The 21,713-nt window shown below is 35.5% G+C and overlaps 1 protein-coding gene across 3 annotated transcripts in view; it reads right to left on the bottom strand.

Annotated features, from left to right (window-relative positions):
* SLC4A4 (solute carrier family 4 member 4) overlaps positions 1–21,713 on the bottom strand; it is a 386,161-nt gene that overhangs the window by 86,202 nt on the left and 278,246 nt on the right. For all 3 annotated transcript variants that reach the window (XM_054485495.2, XM_054485497.2, XM_054485496.2), the window contains exons 13-14: positions 13,730–13,863; positions 7,363–7,634 (exon numbers count right to left, since the gene is read on the bottom strand). In XM_054485495.2, the coding sequence (XP_054341470.1) occupies positions 7,363–7,634; positions 13,730–13,863 (406 nt within the window). The remainder of the gene's footprint in view (positions 1–7,362; positions 7,635–13,729; positions 13,864–21,713) is intronic.

Here is a 21,713-nt window from a genome sequence, read left to right as displayed (position 1 = left end):
AGTTGTATAGTCTTTAATCTACAGGCACTTTTCACAAGTTCACCTACGATGTTGTGCTAGAAGTTAAAGAGCTGAGGTACTGTGGAGATATTGAGATGAATATATTTAAGCTGGGCATGGTGGCATGTGCGTGTAGTCCTAGCTACTCATGAGGCTGAGGTGGGAGGATCACTTGAGCCCAGTAGTTTGAAGTTGCACTGAGCTATGATCGTGCCACTGCACTCCAGTTTGGGTGAAAGAGTAAGACCCCATCTCAAAAAAAAAATATATGGGTATATTTTGTCACCAATTTCACAAAAACTTCTCTTTCATACCCACCCATCATTACATTTTGGAGATGTGTTATAGACATTACCATGGGGAAACTTTTACAAATCTGCTTTTACACAAACCCAAAACTAGAGAATTTTCCAGGTCTGATGACAATCCCATTTTCTGATTCCTGCAAGCATTATGCAGAAACTGCTAAAACATAGGTTAAGACAGTAAAAGCAAAGTAAAATGATGGGTCTCTTCCAAAACACTATTACCATAAATGATAAAATGTCAACTGTGCCGGTAAAGGATTCTCACAAATGCAAGCCTGAGGGATGCTACAGCAGAAGAACTTATACTTCCTTGTTTTACCATTAGTTTATGATTTAAACCTACTTCATAAAGAGGGAATGGCACACAATAAAAATAAAATTGCATATATTATGATATAGTTCATGGGAGGTAAGTTAGGATGATCTTTTATTTTCTTATTTTCTTTTAATGGGCTTTCTAATTATAAAACACATATTGACTATAATATGGGAACACAGGGGATGCAATCCAGCAGTTCTTTTGAATGGTTACAACACATTGTTGCACAGTGCTTGTTAATATATTAGAAAAATTATGTAGAAAGAAATGATGCTGAAACTCCAGTGACAACTATTTTAGAGCATCTAGAAGCCTCCTTATGTTGTGAATGACATAAAGGTATGGAAATGGAAGCCATGGTTACTTCTAGTCACTAGGCTTGGTCTTACAGTTTCATACCAGGAAAAAAGCCAACTTTTACTTGAAGATAATATAGACAGGGATGCACTTGGTTCCTGAGAAAGAATTTACTCACCTTACTTACACATATATTGTTAAGCATGTTCTCTTGGAACAGTCAACAATAAATCAATAAAATATATCCCTTTTGTTAACAATATAGTGTCTATCCCTTTGATGTTATTTTTCTTACTTTTATAGTTCATCATTTTTAGCAAAGTTTCTTTTCCCTCAGGATGTATAACTGACATCTGGTCAGAAAATTTTCTTTGACCCTTTTCAAAATATTAATGTGCCTTGAGTATATAGTCACTGCAAGATTTACACATTAGGCAAATGAACAGAGGTATTAGATTAGAAATTTATTTCTAAAGTTTGGATTAAATGAAACTCTCACTTTTGTTCATTCAAAAAGCAATAAACACTATTTTAAAAAACAATACATTTTATAATATGTGTTTTTATATGTGTGCAACCTACTTCACTGCAAGTAGCACAATTCTTTTTTTTATTATTATACTTTAAATTCTGGGAAACATGTGCAGAATGTGCAGTTTTTTTACACAGGTATACATGTGCCATGGTGGTTTGCTGTACCCATCAACCCGTCATTATGTATTTCTCCTAATGCTATCCCTCCCCTTGCCCCCAACCCCCTAACAGACCCCGATGTGTGAGGTTCCCCTCCCTGTGCCCATATGTTCTCATTGTTAAACTCCCACTTACAAGAGAGAACATGTGGTATTTGGTTTTCTGTTCCTGTGTTAGTTTGCTGAGAATGATGGTTTCCAGCTTCATCCATGTCCCTGCAAAGGACATGAACTCACCATTTTTTATGGCTGCATAGTATTCCATGGTACATATTTGCCACATTTTCCTTATCCAGTCTATCACTGATGGGCATTTGGGTTGGTTCCAAGTCTTTGCTATTGTGAATATTGCTGCAATAAACACACTTATGCATGTGTCCTTACAGAATGATTTATAATCCTTTGGGTATATACCCAGTCATGGGATTGCTGGGTCAAATGGTATTTCTAGTTCTAGATCCTTGAGGAATCACCACACTGTCTTCCACAATGGTTGAACTAATTTACGCTCCCACCAACAGTGTGAAAGCATACCTATTTCTCCACATCCTCTCCAGCATCTATTTCCTGACTTTTTAATGATCTCCATTCTAACTGGCCTGAAATGGTATCTCATTGTGGTTTTGATTTGCATTTCCCTAATGACCAGCAATAATGAGCTTTTTTTCATGTTTGTTGGCAGCATAAATTTCTTTCAAGAGGTGTCTGTTCATATCCTTTGCCTACTTTTTGATGGAGTTGTTTGTTTTTTTCTTGTAAATTTGTTTAAGTTCTTTGTAGATTCTGGATATTAGCCCTGTGTTTGAAGGATAGATTGCAAAAATTTTCTGCACAATTCTTAAAAAGCAGTGAAACAGGCCCTCAGAGAATTTTTGTTGATGAATGAATGAGAACTAAAAAAGGATGGAGGACAGAAGAGAAAACAAGTGAAAGTTGGGGGGATGCCCACGTTCTTTTCCCTATTTCCAAAATTCCAGTATTTATGTTTTTGAATAAAGAGATTCCTCTTAGAAGAATTGAACACCTCACCTCTAGACTTTAAAACCTTTTTCTTAATGACTATGTATAATATACAACACTTGTGTAGTCTCGAGATTCAATGCAATAGTATTAAATACTCTAACTACAATGCACTGAAGCCTTAACTTTTTTTTTGTAAATACAGCTTCAATGTTTCATATTTATCTATAACAGCACATTGGTTGTTAATTTTGGGGGAGAAGGCAGACTTGCAGTAGAAGCCTTGTTAGTATCTTTCCCTAGAAAAATTTATGGGAAAATTAAATGTTTGAAATCTTTAAAGAACACAACTATTATAAGATTAAACTCACTGGGGCATCTTTTGTAGGATAGTGAGAAATATGAAAAAGAACAAATTTTTACTCAGTGTCCATTAGGTGCCAAACTATTTTGCATATACTACTCATTTAACCTTTACAGTAACCTCTAAGAATAGGCACAATTACTAACCCAGCTCAGAGATTATCAAACAAAGAGATTAAGTAATTAGCCTAGTTCAGGGTAACACTGAAATTCAAACTCAGTTTTGTTTACTCTAAAGCACATAGTATTTACACTTTAACACATTAACATTTCTAAATTGGGGTGTTGGTGATGAAATTAGATATTGTGTATTATTCTTCAATTGGATATTTTTCAGTTTTCACTTTTGGCTTTTGAACTAAATTATCTTTTTTCTTACACACTCTGCTATGTAATCATCGAAGTACAGTGGGAAATTTAACATCCATTTCCTCTACTAATTAAAAGCTATCCCATTTCTAAGAAAAGCAAATCTTAGCACAAAAACCACCCATGTATGGCATGTATCCACTCACATATGTCAAACTTTCTGACTGATTTTCCTACCAGCACTTGCAACTGAGCTTCCTTAGTTGCTCAGTAAACCTATGTATATGACTTGGGTTACCAAGCAAAATGAATGGAGGAAAAAGTGCATTTAGTTGGGAGCAAAATGAATGGAGGAAAAAGTGCATTTAGAAAAGAAAAATTAGGAAATGATTAGGCTTTCTGGAAGCAAGTGAGAAGAAAGAAAAAAAGAGAAAAGGAAGTGTTGCCTTGACAAAGCACACATATATAAAAAAGCCACAATATATTGTGGCCATGAAGAAAGGTTTCTTAGTAATTAGTGGCCCCTATTTCCATTCCTGTAAAATTATTTCTCAGTTTGCAGGATCACGACTCCATCTGTGCGATTGCTGGTTCACTGTTACAGACTGTCCCAGTGTTGAAAAACAAGTCATACGCCAGTTTAAATATTATTGACTCATTGAATTATTTTACTAAGAGTGCAAGTTGTGATGAAAGGCCAGTCTTTTGTTATTTTTAGAATACTTACTTGAGCTCTATATGCAACTGTATTATTCTCTCACTATCATCTTTCAGTTTGATATCAAGGAATACTAAATTTATGATGAATGTATTCAGTTTGCTACCAAAAAGCAGTAAGGTTATGGAGAAGTATTAACATTGTCAAAAAGTACTAAGGTTATGGGGGAAACACACAATCATTAATATTATGGGGTTTTGTTAAATATGAAATTGTCATGAAAATGCAAATAACTATCCATTGCCTTTTTCCAAACCACAAATAGATTTCATCTCCATAGACTTAAATAATTCATGTTCACATATATATCTTTCATGAGTACCAATAAGAGGTACCACCAACAGTCTTGTTGCAAAATGGGCCAACTGCCCCACAATGTATGCCTAGAAGGAAGGATGATGAAGACAGACCTGTTTATTCTATTACTTACACTTCAAGGCTAAATACTAACCCTACATTTTAAGGATCGGTAATAGCAATAATAATGGCAGCTAACGGTTGATTACTTATTACATATTAGAAACTGTCCTAAGAACTTTATCTGTAATAGCTCTTTTTTTTCCTTCAAAATAAATCCATAAGGTAAACACTATTATTAACCTTAGTTTACAGATTAGGAAGATGGGGCTAAGGTACCTTGGAAAAAGGAACTTGCTGAAAGTCACACATTTGGCCTTAGCCAAACCAGGACTTGAATACAGGATCTTCTGACTTCAAAGCCCTGTGACAGTACTTTATTGGTACCAACTAGTGGTAGCAGGAATTGTCAGAGTCCTTCTGGACAACTTCCTAGTTACTCAGCACTGACTTTTTACACAGCCTGGGAAAAACTGGACAAAGGAAAAGCTATCACCACTTATGTCAGCACTTGCTATGCAAGTGTAAGATAGATTCCACCCTTAATGTCACTTTTTCGAAAAAAACAAAGATCCTTCTTAGAAGGAAGATTACATGTAAAACCATAGTACTTCTTATAATTTGAACACATTTAGATATGTCTTCCTTGGTTTCATGTTACCTTCTCTGCCAACATCCAAATAATAAAACAAGGAACACAAGTTTCCATTTGCCTCAGGTAGGTATGGGGTTGACATTAGATGTTTTTTTCTGTGTGACAGGTGTGTTGACAAAGCCCACATCTGGCTTCATGAATATCTCAGTGTTTTTTTTTCCTTTAGAAAATCTTGGTGTATGATTACTCAAACCTGCCTAAGAAGTCATAAATAAATAAACTTATACATATATTTATATATAAATTAATAAATGTAAAGGAAGGCTGAAAATCTCACAATTAAATGTTTGTGAAGCCAATATTTTGAACAGCTGGACTTCCCTGAAAGTCCAGGTTGTATGGTTATTGGGAGTTTTATCCTCCCTTCTTTCCTAGGAAGAGCTCCATATAGCTGAGTGACAGTAACATCTGTGTTTCTCTGGGGAGCACATTTAATTGATTCTAATAATAATATATATCATGGGTTGAATGATATATATTGTGCTTGTTTCCAAGTACTTTTTAAATTATCAAATATTTCAAATCAGTATACAGCTGAACATTAGTTAGCTTTTATAACTATATGGCATTCTCGTTAGTCTGAATCTTTAAATTTCTACTTTGTATATCTTTCTGCATTGCTTTTAAATATGGGTTTTTTTCATGTATGCTGATTTATCTTAACACAAAAAGAATCCATGAGCGCACAGCCCAACAATGCCCTAGCTTGTCATCAGTGTTACTGACTGCCTCATTGTGAGGGAAGCAGTGTTCTCTTTTTTCTCAATTCAAGATACATATCGGTCTTCTAAGACTTCTTCACCAATGTGGCAGAGAAGAATGCATTGCATACCAAAATATCTAGGAGCAATCTGAAACAGCATGCCACAAGCATAAAAAGTAGTATCTTGCTTATTTTTTAAATTCATAAGCATTCTGCATTCTAGTCTATAACCATGTTTGTTTTATGGTAAACATTAAGAGCTTTTTCCTCAGAATCTGTAAGTCACAGTGGATATTGCACGAATGTGCCCCACATTTGTGTCCCAGCCCTTTGAACACTGCTATACTTCTGGTGCTAAAAGACCTTAGTAAAAAGTATGGACTGTATATCAATTTTTATTTTAAGGGACATAGACCTGTAGCTAATTGCATAACCTAGGATCACTAGTGCTACTAACATTTAATTGTCTGACACAAATGCCTATCCTACAGGTACATGCCACCACACCCAGCTGGCTTTTCTATTTTTTGTAGGGACAGGGTTTCATAATGTTGCCCGGACTGGTCTCAAACTCCTGGGCTCAAGCAATCCACCTGCCTCAGCCTCTCAAAGTGCTGTACAAAGAATAATACAGACATTAATTCCTTGCAAATACTGCAATTTGAGTTAATTTCAAAATTACAGGCATGAGACACCGCACCCAGTCCCTATTCCTTTTTCTATGAGAGAAGATCTAAAATAACTTCCCTCAAGGTAAATCCTTTTTTGAAATGCCTTTCATATTGTAAAATGGAATTTTATAATGGAATTACTCCAAGAAAGAATTCCAAAGACCAAGCTGAACTTTTTTTTTTTTTTTTTTTGTGAAAAAGTTCTGATGTCAACTCATGTTTGGCACGATAGATTTTAAAGGGCTAAGATATAGAGAATCACATTCCTTTCCAGGAGTTACTTTTGCTGTTATGACCTTCTGGACTCTAGAATATAAATCTACTCCTAGAACATCACATTCCTTCTTTCATTTCTTCTCTCTTCCTTTCTTTTCTTATTTGTCTAGTAGAGATAAACTATAAAATTCTACCACTAGGCAATTCCAATCTGAATTTCTTTTTTCATAATTTAATGCTTCAAATTATCTGAAGTGGATTAGTATCTTTTTCTTCTATAAGCTTAAAATCATATATTAAAGGCTTACTTAAAGGAAGACATTCCTACACCAATAAAGAAGCAGCAAAGGATAGACTTGTCACATATTTATATCTGTTAATACATGTATCCAGGTTTCCCCACTTATAAAATCAAGAATAATGTACACATGAATTCCTTGCAAATCCCACAGTTTGAGTTAATTTCAAAATATTGAGTTGGTTATGTTCACATTCCAGAGCTCCTGGTCTCCTTCCTGGTTGAATCATACAGCTAAAATACCTCAGGCAATGAGACATCAAATTCAGTAGCAGAGTTTTTCAGAGGAAAAAACAAGACTAATTCCTGAGGACCATGACAGCATGCTGAAATACCTCAGGCAATGAGACATCAAATTCAGTAGCAGAGTTTTTCAGAGAAAAAAACAAGACTAATTCCTGAGGACCATGACAGCATGTTGAAAATTTGCAAGCATGGAGCCTACACCTTCCTCCAAATACAAAGCGAGCATAAACACTAAGCGTGATGCCCTCACCTGGGTCAGGTGGCACACAGGCACAGGAAAAGAGAGTGTTGTAGCCCACTTTGAAGTTGGAGTTGATGGGGTAGTAATCTGCAAGCTTGATCATCTTCTTGAAAGCATCATAGATAAAGATGAAGCTAATCAGAGAAGAAAAGCCCTCCTCCGTGAAACGTGTGAAGTATTGAACCAAGAAGCTGGCATCAGTGGCTACCAAAATGAGACATAGGAAGGCGGACCACAGGCCAATCCAAAGGCGAAACTCCAAATAGTCAAAATTATTGTCCCTGGAAAAAAGAAAGAAAAGTGTTTAGATTCCTCCTCCTTGGAACTCAAAGAATAATATAAAATTACCAAATGTCTACAGAAAGATTGACAAAAATACAAGATCACCTTTAGCCACTAAATGTGAAACTCTACTTTAGCCAGAAAGTACTAAGTTTAAGAATTTAGTCTAATGATACAATTTTTAAAATAGTAATAAAAGTTTGAGGAAAATGCATTGAAAGTAGTTATATCATTTATATTTGAAAACCTTATTATTTTTCTCATTCAAAAAATATGGTCCCTACCTTCATAGAGTTTATAGAGTAAATAATTTGCAAGCATAGCACTGGTACCTAGAATGTGTTCAATAAACGTTTGTATGAGCTTTATGGGTTCATAAAGACACTAAGATCAATAAATTTTCTGTCCCTATGTCATCACGGTCTACTGAGGGAAACAAATCGATAAATGTAATCACACTATAAAATACTAAGTGATAATGTTACAGAAGAAGGAGTAACTAATTCTGGCTGGAAGGAAAGATGAAGTCGCAGAAAAAATTCAAGGTGTTCAAGGATAAGTAGTAGAAACTTTCTGGACAGACCAGAGAGAGCAAGGCCAGGAAGAGGAAAAAATAGTTAAAAAGATAATGTGGCACAAGATGGCCTGTAATGCTCACTGTGTGTGGACAGAGTGCCGCCAACATGAGGTGGAATTAGAAATATGATCTGTCATCAGATCAAGAAAGGCTGTCTTGCCATGCTACTGCCAGACCCTTCCACTTCTTATGAAGCTTGCTCACAGATCTGATATTCTTCTGCTGAAGCTGGGTGTGAAGCATCTTGTGACCAACATCTTTCTGTGTTTGTCCCACAGCAGACTTAGAATAGGCTACTTCTATCTAAGGAGATCACTGTCTTTTGAGGCTTTTCCCATTTCTTACGACTGAATTTTTAATAGTTCAAGATTCACAACTCTGAAAGGATGGGTCAAGTGTTAATGTCTTACCATTTTATACTGATCCCTTTAAAATTATGTGGAGAGTGCCTTACAATGATTTTTTAAACTCAATTTATTTGTGATGAAAAAGTGGGTAGTAGTATGTATTACTTGCATGAGAATAAGAAATAAGTCAAGGATTGTGCATGCTTGACAATCTAGAACCTTGCTTTTAGACAATGAGTTTCTGATAACTGCTAATGATATATCTTAAAACTTTCCCACAGGCAATCAACTCTCCACCTTTACCAGCACCAACCCAATCTTACCCAACCCACAGGTAAGTTTTTGCCTGATACAAACCCCCTCATTGATATCCTTACTGATATCTATACTTGCCTTACTCAAAGCCATTTTCCACACCACAGCCAAAATTATCACTTTTAATGAAAGTCAGACACCCCAGCTTAAAAATCTTTCAATAGCTTCCCATTGCCCTTAGAATAAAATTCAAATTCTTTACCTAGCACAGTGCCTGGCACATAGAAAGTGCCCAATAAAGACTTGCAGGGTGAATAAATGCATGTCTGTAACTTAAGACTTGGCTGAGACAGTTACTGACACTGACCTATGAACTATATCTCATGCAACCAAGACATGACTGTTCCTATGATAGCTAAAAATTATAGAATATTAGAATTTAAAGTTCTTTAGGTATTGTGATGATTAATTTTATGTCCTGACCAGGCTACGAAGTGCCCAGACATTTGGTCAAACATTATTCTGGGTGTTTCTGTTAGGGTGTTTTTTGAGAAATAAACATTCAAATTGGTGGGCTTTGAGTAAAGCAGATCACCTTCCATAATATGTGGGAGGAACTCATCCAATCAGTTGCAAGCCTGAATAAAACAAAAAAGATTGACCTTCCCCAGGGCAGCAGAGAACTCTTCAGCAGACTGCCTTTGAACTTCCACAACATCAGCTCTTCCTGGTTCTACAGCAGACAGCCTTCAGACTCAAATAGGAGCATTGGCTTCCCTGGGTCTCCAGCCTGCTAGCCTTGTCAGCCTCTATAATTGCATGAGCCAACTCTTTATAATGAATCTGCACACATACTCACATTTTATGGGTTCTGTTTCTCTGGAGAACACTGGCTAATACAGACACCAATCTGTCAAGTTACGTCTCATTTTATAGATAAGGACACCAAGATCAATGGAAGTTAAATCATTTATCCAACATCAGGGTTTTAAGGCCTTTCCTGACAGAGCTTGACCAGAAACCAAATCTCTTGATTCTTAGGTTTTCCTTTTAAAAATTATAGCATGGTTCCCCATCTGATTTGTATTTAGCTCTAGATAGGGTGAATATTAAAGTCAATGTCTTTCGTTTCTCTCTTCTTATCTAATCATGCAAATTGAAATACATTACCAAAGAAGGAGATTATTAATACTGGGGTAAAGTTATCTTCGATAGACTTTATGGGATCCTTCTGAAGATAACTTTTCCTTTCCTTTGCAGTTTGCTTTATGTCCAGAACACCACTGTTTTAATCCTATGCATGCCTATGTGAGATAAGTAAACTATAGAAAAAACTGAGTTCTAGAAATTTGATATAATTTACTTTATCATACAATGAGTCAGTGTCAGAATAACAACTAAGAAACGCAGTTTTGTTACTTCTGAGCCAACATACTTTTTCCTTAAATTAAAATAAAAATTTTAAACAATTACCTAGTTTTGCTACCCTAGCAAGAAGATGAAAGAGCAATCTTGATTTGTTCTAAGAATGCTAGTAGTTGTTTATAGATTTAATGTTTACAGGATAGGATGAGAAACAAATCCATTAACTAGCTAACAGTTAGGAACAACATTAGTTTGGGTACAAAGGAAAAGATACATGTATAAACTTAAACCTTAGAATCTAAACAATATACTAAACTAGCTGCTTTAAAAGACTTAAGTAATCCTACAGTAGTTCATCAAGAATGACCCAAATAAAGTCAATAAAACCAATGGCACTTCATTATGAAAGTGATATGTGTAGAGCATCAAGAAGAAAGAGGAATAAAGATGAGAAAAATTTAAATAAGTTGATTATCAGTAATGATTACAGTAAAACGGTATTATTACATCCAATAAATTCCCTTGGTGCCAAATTTAAACAGCAATTAAGTTTTAAAAAGCAACAGGAAATGCTATTAGAGATCAAAGAAGAAATTATGGTGAATTAGAAGGAAAAAATAGATTCACGTTGTTATGGTACCACTCAGTGTTCCTAGATTTTTTGAGTCATAGTTTCTCAGTAGCATAAAACCAAGGATACAGACAAACTGAAGAAGTCACATCTGAAATATGCTACAGAAATTAATGTGCAGCCACTGACAAATAAATATAAACTCCCTAAAAAATACATCCAGTGATATCATGGAAGAATTAAAAATTTGAAGGCTTAAAAGTAAACTGTTTAAAGAATATAGGGAAAAAAATACTGAATGACCAAATGATAATAATACAAGTTAAAATCCAACCTTAATTGTGAAGTTTTTATATAGCTTAGAACACATTGCTGAAACATCTTTCAGATTCCTCACCCAAGTAAAAAGAAGGAATCTAATTATTATTGTGATAAAATGTGTAAAAATAATGCAAAACAGATTGCAGAATTTGGGAAATAAAACTACAAGTATCTTTGAAAAGTTGTGAGCTATCTTCTTCCTTCTATTACTGATTTTAAGAGATGGCAGCATATCATTCATATTCCTTTATAATTCTCCAGTTTACAGGGCAAATATCAAAACCTCAGAAATAAATCCATGATTATGCAGAGTTTGAGTCCAGTGAACCTACAAAGCAAGGATCTATCATTCTTCAACAGTGGTAAAATATGTTGGGGAAAATCTGGGCAAGACAAAGTAAAATAGTTCTTAACTGAAGGACTTTTTCAGATCTCTTGCATGCTAAAGCCTAAAGTGAATTACCAAGAGGAGGGTATATAGTATATAGTACTTCCCAGACTTACTGGGACCACAGAAGTTTTTTTTTTTTCATGGAGCATGGAATGAGACTAGTAACTGATGAAACACACTTTTGGAAATAGTGATCTACCCAAATATTTTGTATCTAGACAGAATATTATCACTGCTGCTGCTATAACATAAACAAATGATATAGCATTGTGATTAAAATAATGCTTGCCACATATTACTAAGTGATGGATTTAAAGCATGGCTTCTCAAATGTTTCTTGTTGATGTACAACTGTTTTCAAATAAATCACCTGGAACTATGTTATGTTACCAATTATGACAGAAAAAAAGGGAGAATGAGAAAGGAACTTGCTTAGTGAAAGGAAATAATCTGTATCTCACAATTACTTAAAACAAACTGGGATGCAAACATTTTCTGTAGATTAAGGCTCCGATCACATTTCATCCAATAAATCTTTCTGCAAAGTTTGTGCATGTTTGTTCCTGTTTATAGTACATCCTTGTTTAATCTTTCCACAAAGGCTTTCTTGTCTCACACAACGTTTCCTTAAACATATAAAAACTGTTTGACTCTTTCTATAAACTGACATGAATAAAATTCTTTCCAATGTTCTTCTGAGAATTATGATAGAGAAGGGATTTATAATAATAATTACCTACAGAAAATTCACAACATTACTTAAAATTTGGAACTTTTTACATTCTCAAAAGACTCCTGCTGATGTCCTCAACCCTGTTTTCAAAAAACTCGTTTTAAATCCTCATTCCCTCCTCCATCTTATGACTATTTTTGATAACACACACACTTTCAAAGGCTATATATGAGTCCATAAGTCCATGATGTACTATGAAGGTAATGACAATTCTAAAACTAAAGTCCTAAAAATGTATAAAATATAAGACTATGGGAATGCCGACAAGGAGTGCCAGCAGGCCATGAGACATTCTTCAATCTACCTAAGGATTGAGATCTGCCAGTAAAGGCAATTCTCTCTTAGAGGTATCAACTACATTAGAAAGAGGCTGGAATACCCAATTTGATTTTGAATCTATTTGTGTATTAATGTGGCCACTTGGATAATTCACTTAACTCACATTTCCCCTTCTTAAAATGACCCATCAATTTCTAAAAGAAAATGCTGATATCATAATTGCGATGCCCATTAGAAACTTCTAGTGATTCCTGAAGAGACTTGGACTCTGGAGTCAGAAAGCAGGAATTCATATTCCAGCCCCACCGATGACTTGTGATGTAATATTAGGCAATTTACTTATTGTTCCTGTGCTTGTTTTTTCATCTATAAATCAGGATGTGGTCCCTACCTCACAGGATTGCTGTAAGAATTAAATGAGTTAGTACATGTAAAGTGCCTAGGATAATACTTGGTACATGATCAACTCTCAATAAATGTTAGGTATTTATTCAGCTGTTTTGGAAGCTATCTTTAGTTAAGAACATGAAACTGGGGTGAGGAGCAGCGGACTAAGTAAAGAGCATCTGGTCTCTTTCATTATTGAATGATGTGAACTTAATCAGTTTAATTTCTCTAGCATGTCAGTCAGGATCATGGCAGGAAACAGAAGGCATTCTGAAGTAACAACAAATGGCAAGGCACTCAGGGACCATCAACAGCAGGAAGCCACTACTAACTTCAGGCTTGAAAAGGCCAAGGAAGAAATAGAGCTACCAGAGCCTGGTGAGGGCTAGAGTCAAGGTGGATGAGCCAATTGACAGGGGCTAAAGTCCTCGGGGATAAGCACTGCCAGAATGCTGTGCTAAAACAAAGACGGTGAGCTGGGGAAAGGCAGACATACTCAGACCTCTCTCTCTCTTCCCGTCTTGTTGGTACTCCCCATTAGCCAAACCCAAGAGGAAGCCAGAAGGCAAAGAGGCGTGGGTGTTGCTGTCCACAGGCATCAGCCCCTAGAGCACAGGGCAGGACAATGGGAAAGAGAGTAAGTGGGAAGGGAGCAAGGATGCACACAACATAAGAGCCTTAGTCGAATCACATCTGAAACAAGTGGTGGCTACCTAATTGCTAAGGCCCTTTCACCTCTCACATCTGAACATTCCAGTATTCTGAGTGATTCTTGGATCTGCCTAATCACTATTCTATGCTCTATCTAGCCTATAAAGGTTCTACAATTAAGCAATTCTAATTTGCAATTAAATATGTATGTACATACTTGCTGAAATTAAATAGAAGCCTCTCAAAAACTAGGACAGGTCCGGTGCTGCTCAGAATAGTGAGTGGTTGACCAGCAAAAAGGCAAAAGATGGCTCCAGAGACAGCAGTGCCCAGGAAACTCTCCAACACGCCCTAAAATAAAGAAAATATAGATGGTAAATGAAACACATCTTTTTTCTTCTCATTTGTGATGTCACTAGGCAAATAAAGCCACGTGAATATACTATTAGGAGGGTCTTAGCAAACATATCAAGAATGAAGGACAAAGTCTTTTACCAATATGCATATTGCCACCATTTATTTCACCTTAAATACAATTTAGTCATGGTTCCCTACTCCAAGGGTCAACCTGCTCTAAAGCACTATAATTACTACGATGGCTGGTGTGTAGAAGGCAAAAGGTGGCTCTGATCCTTACTAAAATACTAACTGAATCTTCTACACATCAAAATCAAATGGTTAGAAGTGACTTGGTATTTTTGGTGGCATTTTCCTCTTTGTGGTTCCTTTCAGTGTTTAGCCTGATTTTGCCTTGCACATAGTAGGCACTTATAAGTAGCTCTCTTTTATGTACAAAAGCTATTTTTTTCCTGGAGAAACACCTTTGAAATAGAGAGGGGCACAAAGGGGACCAAAAAAGTGATTTGTCCTCCATTCTGCAATTTCTAAGACACCAATTTCAAAAGACATTCTCATTACATTTTTATTGTCCAATGTAAACTTATAGAAGAGTTTCAATTAACTATTTCTACAGAAAATATATGTGCTGGAACATAAATAAGTAGTCTTTTATGGCCACATTTCCTTTTAGTTACATCTCTGGAAATCAACCCATTACTTTCCTTTAGCATAATAAAAACAAAGGTGACGTGTCAACAAGGATCACTGACTTACAAAACCATCCTAACTTTCCTAATCACGTCACTCAGGACCAATGCTTTCAAGGATGACAAACTAGCCTGTTTCCTATATTTTTCATTATTTCAAACTTTAGTTATTAGTTTAGTTAGTAGTTAGGTTGGTGCAAAAGTTATCGCGGTTTTTGCCATTAAAATAATTAAAGTAATGGCAAAAACCGCGATTACTTTTGCACCAACCTATAGACAAGCACTTGTGTATTTGTAGGAAGGTTCTTTTGTAGACATAAAATAATATTTCATGAAGACATGATTTTTAAACATAAAAAGATGACAGAAACCCTTTACTGATACATGAAACTATAAATCTGAACATTAAAACTTACAAAATAAAACATTTTCAAATGAGTAAGAAATTCTATAGCTTTAAAGGACACAATAATATATTCAGTGGTAGATAAAACAGTGGAGCAAAATCATGTGATCTCTTGGTATAGGAAGAGTTCTCTCTTCAATTAAACAATAAATTACCTGCTCTTCGAAGTATGATTTATGCCACATAAAATAAGCCTTTTAATTGAAACGACCTCCTGACTGGAGCAGAGTGGATTTCTGGGGAATCTGCAGTGTCACTCAGTCATTTCCTGTGACCCTCAACCTCCTAGTTAACCTATCCATCTGTCAACCTCACTAGGCCACCTCTTACCACTGTCCCAAAAGCTCTCCAGCAACTTCTCATTCACTTACCATTTTTAAAGAAAATACAATATAAGTAAAATGATTATGAAGAAATTGTTTTTTAAATCAACTTACAAAACTTACACAGTAAGTGCCACTCAAAAGCTTAGGAGACCATTATTACAATAATTACTCAAAATATTTCTTATAACACTACTTCAGAGACAGCAACGCTCTCCATAGACTGACATTAGCAATAGCACATCCTCCTATTTTAAGGGTGGAATTCAATTCAGAAAACAAATGAAAATCCTTTAGAGCAGCACTAGATAGTAATGGAGTTGGGATGGTGGTGGATAAAAAACAAGAGTTGACAATTAAGTAGTAAGATTGGCTTCTCTCATGGCAAATACACACACTCTGAAACAATCCAGAACAACTCCAGTTCATACAGAAATCTAGGTTTGAAGCCTGGCAGGAAGGTCTCATAAGGACTTCCATTTACATGGATGTAGGTCCAGCACATGGCTGAAGGGTACCATCTCATTATTTATAGCCATTCCGTAGAGAGACTATCTTGCTCATTCTTCCTCACAGGGACAGAAACCAGAATAACAAGGAAGGGCAGCAGAACCAAGATGTATTTATGCAGAGAAGACAGGAAAGGGTTATCCTAAGCCAACAAATAGCATTTGCCTTGATTTCTTAAACATTTAGACATTGAGATTCAAGGGAGTTAAGTGTCACATTCAATGTGACACAACAAGTCTTTGCGTCTTTAGTGTATGTACTTGCCCAACCAGACTTCACCCCCGGTAAGGATAAAAGGTGCACTACAGACTGGGACTTCAACCCTTGTGCATAGACAGTGGGCTTTCTGTCTTTATAACTTATCTTTCTTTTTTTACAACTTACACTAGTGTACGCATAAGATGAAAGGTAGAAGCTTGAATGCTTCCTGTGGCAGGACAAGCTACACTCTGGGAACATGTGATAGGCAGATATACTACAACATTCTTTATCAAGCAAGGAGTGATATTTCTCATCACTACTATGGATCAAAACAGCACTGACTGAGTGTAAGGGAGAATATAAAGGGGAAAAGAGCAATACAAGAGAAGAGATTTTTGCATTCTCTACTTGATTTGACATAGCTATTAATCTTGGGGAGGATAAGAACAGGGCCTTCTGGCATCATCCATGTTTCTCTTTCTCTCATCATGTTATCCACCATCTCTACATGTGGTCTGTAGGCACTCAGCAAATGCTAAAGGAACCAAGAAGCAAGACCCAAATGACACTCTAGGTTCCACTTATCAAAGGTCAACAGGCATTGTTGCTCATTCAGTAAAGATAACAACCAATTTCTTCCAGAAAACCACATTGATTTATGGAAGCCATATGACTGTTAAAAGGCATATTTTTATTTCAGTACTTGATCCTTTGGTAAGTGCTACAGTTTCCATTCTGTTGCTGACAATCTTGAAACAGAGACAGGTGATTTATTATACACACTGCACTGGAAACTTGCTTAAACTTAGAGATGTTTCCAGTATTTCTGAGAAAAGAACTATTTGACATCTTCCTCTTCACAATACAGAAATTTAAAAAATAATATGTAATGTATAACTGTAGTTTAACTGTAAAGTTTAAAGCAATTTATAAGGTGAACTATCAGAAACCTCTTTTCTGATTTATTATATTCAGTGTTCACTAATACAAAAAGGAAAACAATGTGTGGATATGTGTATTTTTAAAAGCCATAACTCATAAAGGCATTTCTACACCTGATTTCTCAGAAGAACAAATTCCCTAGCAATTTATGAGGCTGCAGACAGCTAAGCTCTGAGGTGTGGAGCAATAGGATGCCACAAAGTGCTCTAGTCCATTTTGGATGGCTTTCATTTTATTCCACTTCTGATGTGACACCACCATAGAACAGTAGAAAGAGCAAACAACTGGCAGTCAGAAATCTGGAGTCTGGGCTCCATTCTGCCAAAGAGAGCTGATGGTCTTAGAAATGTCACTTCACCTCAGTAAATTTCAGTATTTTTATGGAGAGGAAAAATTGAGACACTGTAGTAGAGCACCGGACTCTGGAGTTAGACAATCCCAGATAGACATCTATACCATATTATTTCCTAGATCAATGACTTTAAGCAAGTTATTTAACCTACCTATGCTTCCTGGAGTTAGTATGCACATTAGATAGATAACGTATGTAAGGTGCTTAGCATAGTCTCTGACTGATAAAAACCTTTTCAATACATGGCAACCATACGTGTACCATACTTATTTAAATATTAGATGATGGCCGGGCGTGATGGCTCATGCCTGTAATCCCAGCACTTTGGGAGGCTCAGGTGGACAGATCACCTGAGGTCAGGAGTTAGAGACCAGCCTGGCCAACATGGAGAAACTCTGTCTCTACTAAAAACACAAAAATTAGCCAGGCATGGTGGTGCACACCTGTAGTCCCAGCTACTCAGGAGGCTGAGGCAGGAGAATTGCTTGAACCCAGGAGGCAGAGGTTGCAGTGAGCTGAGATCACGCCACTCCACTCCGCCTAGGCGAGAGTTTCAAAAAAAAAAAAAAAAAAAAAAAAAAAAAAGATGAGGAGGTTGGACTGGATAATCTCTAAGGTCTCTTCCAGGTGGCTCAGTACAAAGAGCATGTCTTGGAGTCAGGGACATCTGAATTTAAATCTCAGTTCTACCATTGACCAACTGGGTAATCTTTCTAAATCCTACTTCTCTTCTGTAAAATCAATAGCTACTTCACAGGATAATTATTTGGATAAAATGAAAGAATAATATGTAAAGAGCTAAGAACAGAGTCTCGTATAAAGCAGAGATACAATCTAATGTTGATTTCTTTTCCTTGGCTGCTTTTCATCACCTTCTTTTCAGCCTCTATTATTTCTCTTTCCTTTAAGAGACGAAGGAGATAAAAAGAAATTCAAAAGAAATGATGTGAAAAGATAAAAATCAGTCTTCAGAAGAAACAGGTAAAAAAAGCCTCTTTAGGTCTACAGTATTTCCCAGAGTAAATTTTAAATCAACAGAAAAGTCTTAGGTGGCAACACTATGGCCATTAAAAGCCACTTCTTTCCATTCCTTTGCGTCACACGCAAGTCAATGATAATAAACAAAATAGCTTGTTTTACTTTACAGCAGTGAATTCAAAATCGATATCCAAAAACATTTGTGAATATTTTTCAGCTCATATTAGGGTATAAAATTAAACCAAGAATGGCCCGTGTCTGGCCCATGTTTTTTTAAAGTCAAGAAATTAGGACAAGTCCCAGAATAGTAAAACATATTTTTTACTAAAAGAAATCAGACCATAGGAGCAAGATTCTAAAAAAAATTAAAAGCCAACCACGATTTGTAATACCAGCATTTTATGTCTTTCAGCAACTTGGGACAAGGGCTGCCAAGGCCACCAATACCTGTCATGGCTAAGGGAAAGCAAGCACGTTCAAGATGATAAAACATTAAATATTAAAAATCTGTGCTGTCAACTTGGACTTTATCGCAATTTGGTTTCTTCATATAACACTAAAAAGTGACTTTTGTTGTTTTATGTCCCTTTTATTAAGGACTTTATTATTTGGATTAATAATTATAACCCTGTTTAGGGAGGCTGAGTGACAATAACAGAAGGGGAAAAAAGGCTAAGGAGAAAAGTGGCAGAACAGCCTAGGAAAACAAAAAAATTTCTATTTTTCTTGACAATTTTCCACCCACTAAAGTATGGAAAATAAAGGTGGCATCAAATGATAAAGCATTTACCAACATTACTGTCGTGTTTCAGGCTTTAGAAATTTTTTTGTTTATAACAGTAAAAAGAAATGCCAATCTTTTTGGTGGTGTTCATAAGGAACTCTGCAGCATATTGAATAATAAATAATAAAATTAAACTTTGCTAGATGAGCCTTTGAAACTAAAGTTTAGTCAAGAATTATGAGGTAGCCCAATGCCACTGGAAATAAGCAGTCAGAGTGGAATTAACCTATATGAGTTTTCATGTCAGGTCACCAGCATAAGACAAACCACATGATCAAAAATAAGTGGAGAAATGATTCAAGTATCTAAAGCAAATTTGGGTCACATGAGAGTCATCTCAGAAGATTTTTTAATAAAAAAAATACTGATTCTTTATTTCCACCCTAAAACAATTAAATCAGAACCAATGAAGATAATGCCTAGGGATTCAGTATTTTTTTAAGTTCCCCAAGTGATTCCCATGTGCCCCAAATGTGAGATGTACCTCCCCTTCTCCTACAGAACAGCAGTAACGATTGGTCACACAGACCATTCATCTACATTGGGGAAGGAGACTGGATATACAACCCTCATTTTTTATTTCCCCTGTGTAGCTACAGCCAATAAATCAGTGATTTCTGTCCTGACAGGTCACAGCTGCCAAATCCTTATTGCCACCCGCTCTGCCTAAAGTACTCTGTCGTCATAAGCAAGGATTTCTGTTTACAATGCCCAGCAGGAAATGAAAAAAAGGCAAGACTTGAAAGACAAATTATCTCCCTGCTTGAAGAAAAGTATGAGCCAAAAATCTTACCAAGAGTTCCAAGTCTAATAGGCTGGATGAGCAAGACATGGAGGGCTTTCTAATATTTTTTTTGTTTGAAGAGCTGTGAATATGTATCTAGATCATTGGAAACATTAGGCCAGTATAACCTTACACAAAAACCAATTCCAGATGGATAAAAAATTTAAACGAAAACAGAAAAGAACTAAAATATGTGGGTAAATATTTCCTTTATCTTGGGGTAGGGAAAACCTCTCTAAATATATCATGAAAAGAAGAAACTATTAAAAAATTGACAATTTTGGCTACATAAAAATTAAGATCTATACAGCAAAAGAAATAATAAATAAGGTTAAAAGACATATGGTAACCCTAAGAAAAATATGTTTTGTAATCTTTCTCACAAGCAAAGAGAAAATATCCTTATTATACAAAGAGTTCTCATAAGGCAATGAAAAAAACCCTAAATGCCCCAAAAGGAAAATATACCAATGATGCAAGTATAAAGAAGTATAGACAATCAATAAAAATGTGAAAGGAGATTCACCCTCACTAAGTAATCAAAGAAATTAGAATTAAACAAAAATGAACCATTATTTTTCAACCCACAGAATGACAAAAATGAGAATATGGGACAAAATTCTGTTTTCACAAGGGTATAAGCAAGTGGACATCCTTGTCCGTTATTGGTAGACATATGAACTGGTATAGCCTTGTGTAGTGTATTTGAAACAAATATCAAAAAATAAAATGAGCACATCCTGCAATCATTCTGCTAGAAATTTGCCCTAGGAAGGTAATCACAAATAATAAACATGTAGTTAATCACCTACATTTTTTTGTTTATAAAAAACTGGGAAAAACTAAAAGTCCACTAAGAGGGGCTCTGTTATAGTAATAGCACATGCATCATGTGTATAAATATATGTGGTCATTAAAAATGATGTTAAATATTCATACTGAAGTGGAAAGACATCCATGAAATACTAAAGTTATGTAACGGTATCCTATATGTCAATCTATCTGTATACACATGAATTTTAAGATGTATGGGAAAATGTTCATGACAATGTTAATAATGATTAATTCTGGTTGATGGGTTTAAGGGCAAAATTACCTTCCACATAATTTTTTTGGATTTTTGGAATTTTCTACAATACATAATTATATCTCATTCTCAAAACAGTTGCAAGTCAAACACAAAATAAGAATTAGAATTTAGCATCAGTTCAGACTCCCCACATCCCTGCCTAAATCACTATCATTTTCTGATCATCAAGAAAATAGGATGACAAAGGTCTTTCAAATCAAAAAACCCACCAAATACACATTACTTAACCTCAACCAAACAGGATTTAATTCACAACTTGCCCATGAAGCAAAGCACATTATTTAAAGTTTCTTTAAAGAAGAAATAGCTAATAAGTTTTAAAGGCAACCAGGTAATGCAGAATCCTTATTTTGTCACTAAATATGTCTATTTATTTTTACCTACCAAAATTGTGTCATTCCAACAGATAATCTCTACCTAACTTTGAAACTGGAATATGTTGATAGTGTAGATTAATGTCACCTTATATTTTCACTTCAAGGAGGAAATGCATTTTGGTGCCAAAGTACAACACTCAGCTAAATTGAAATTCTTGTACAATTCTCAATATAGTAAAGCAATTACCAATTTGCTTTAATCTTGCTGTTATAAATTACACATAATAGGCTTTGTAAAGATTTGTCTATCTTATCAAGGAACATCACATGTGAATAAGAAATGATATAGTTCCAACTTAAGCAGATTGATTAAATATTCTCAGTACAGCTTTATGTTAAAATAAAGTCTCAAATTTGGAGATGGCAACTATAAATGTTCCTTATTATGAGACAAGTTCCCTTAAAATG

The sequence above is a fragment of the Pongo pygmaeus genome, chromosome 3 (genome assembly GCF_028885625.2).
Source record: "Pongo pygmaeus isolate AG05252 chromosome 3, NHGRI_mPonPyg2-v2.0_pri, whole genome shotgun sequence".
Taxonomy (NCBI): Eukaryota; Metazoa; Chordata; class Mammalia; order Primates; family Hominidae; genus Pongo; species Pongo pygmaeus.
The sequence above is the reverse complement of the archived record's forward strand: the minus strand, read 5'-3'. Positions and strand labels throughout refer to the sequence as shown.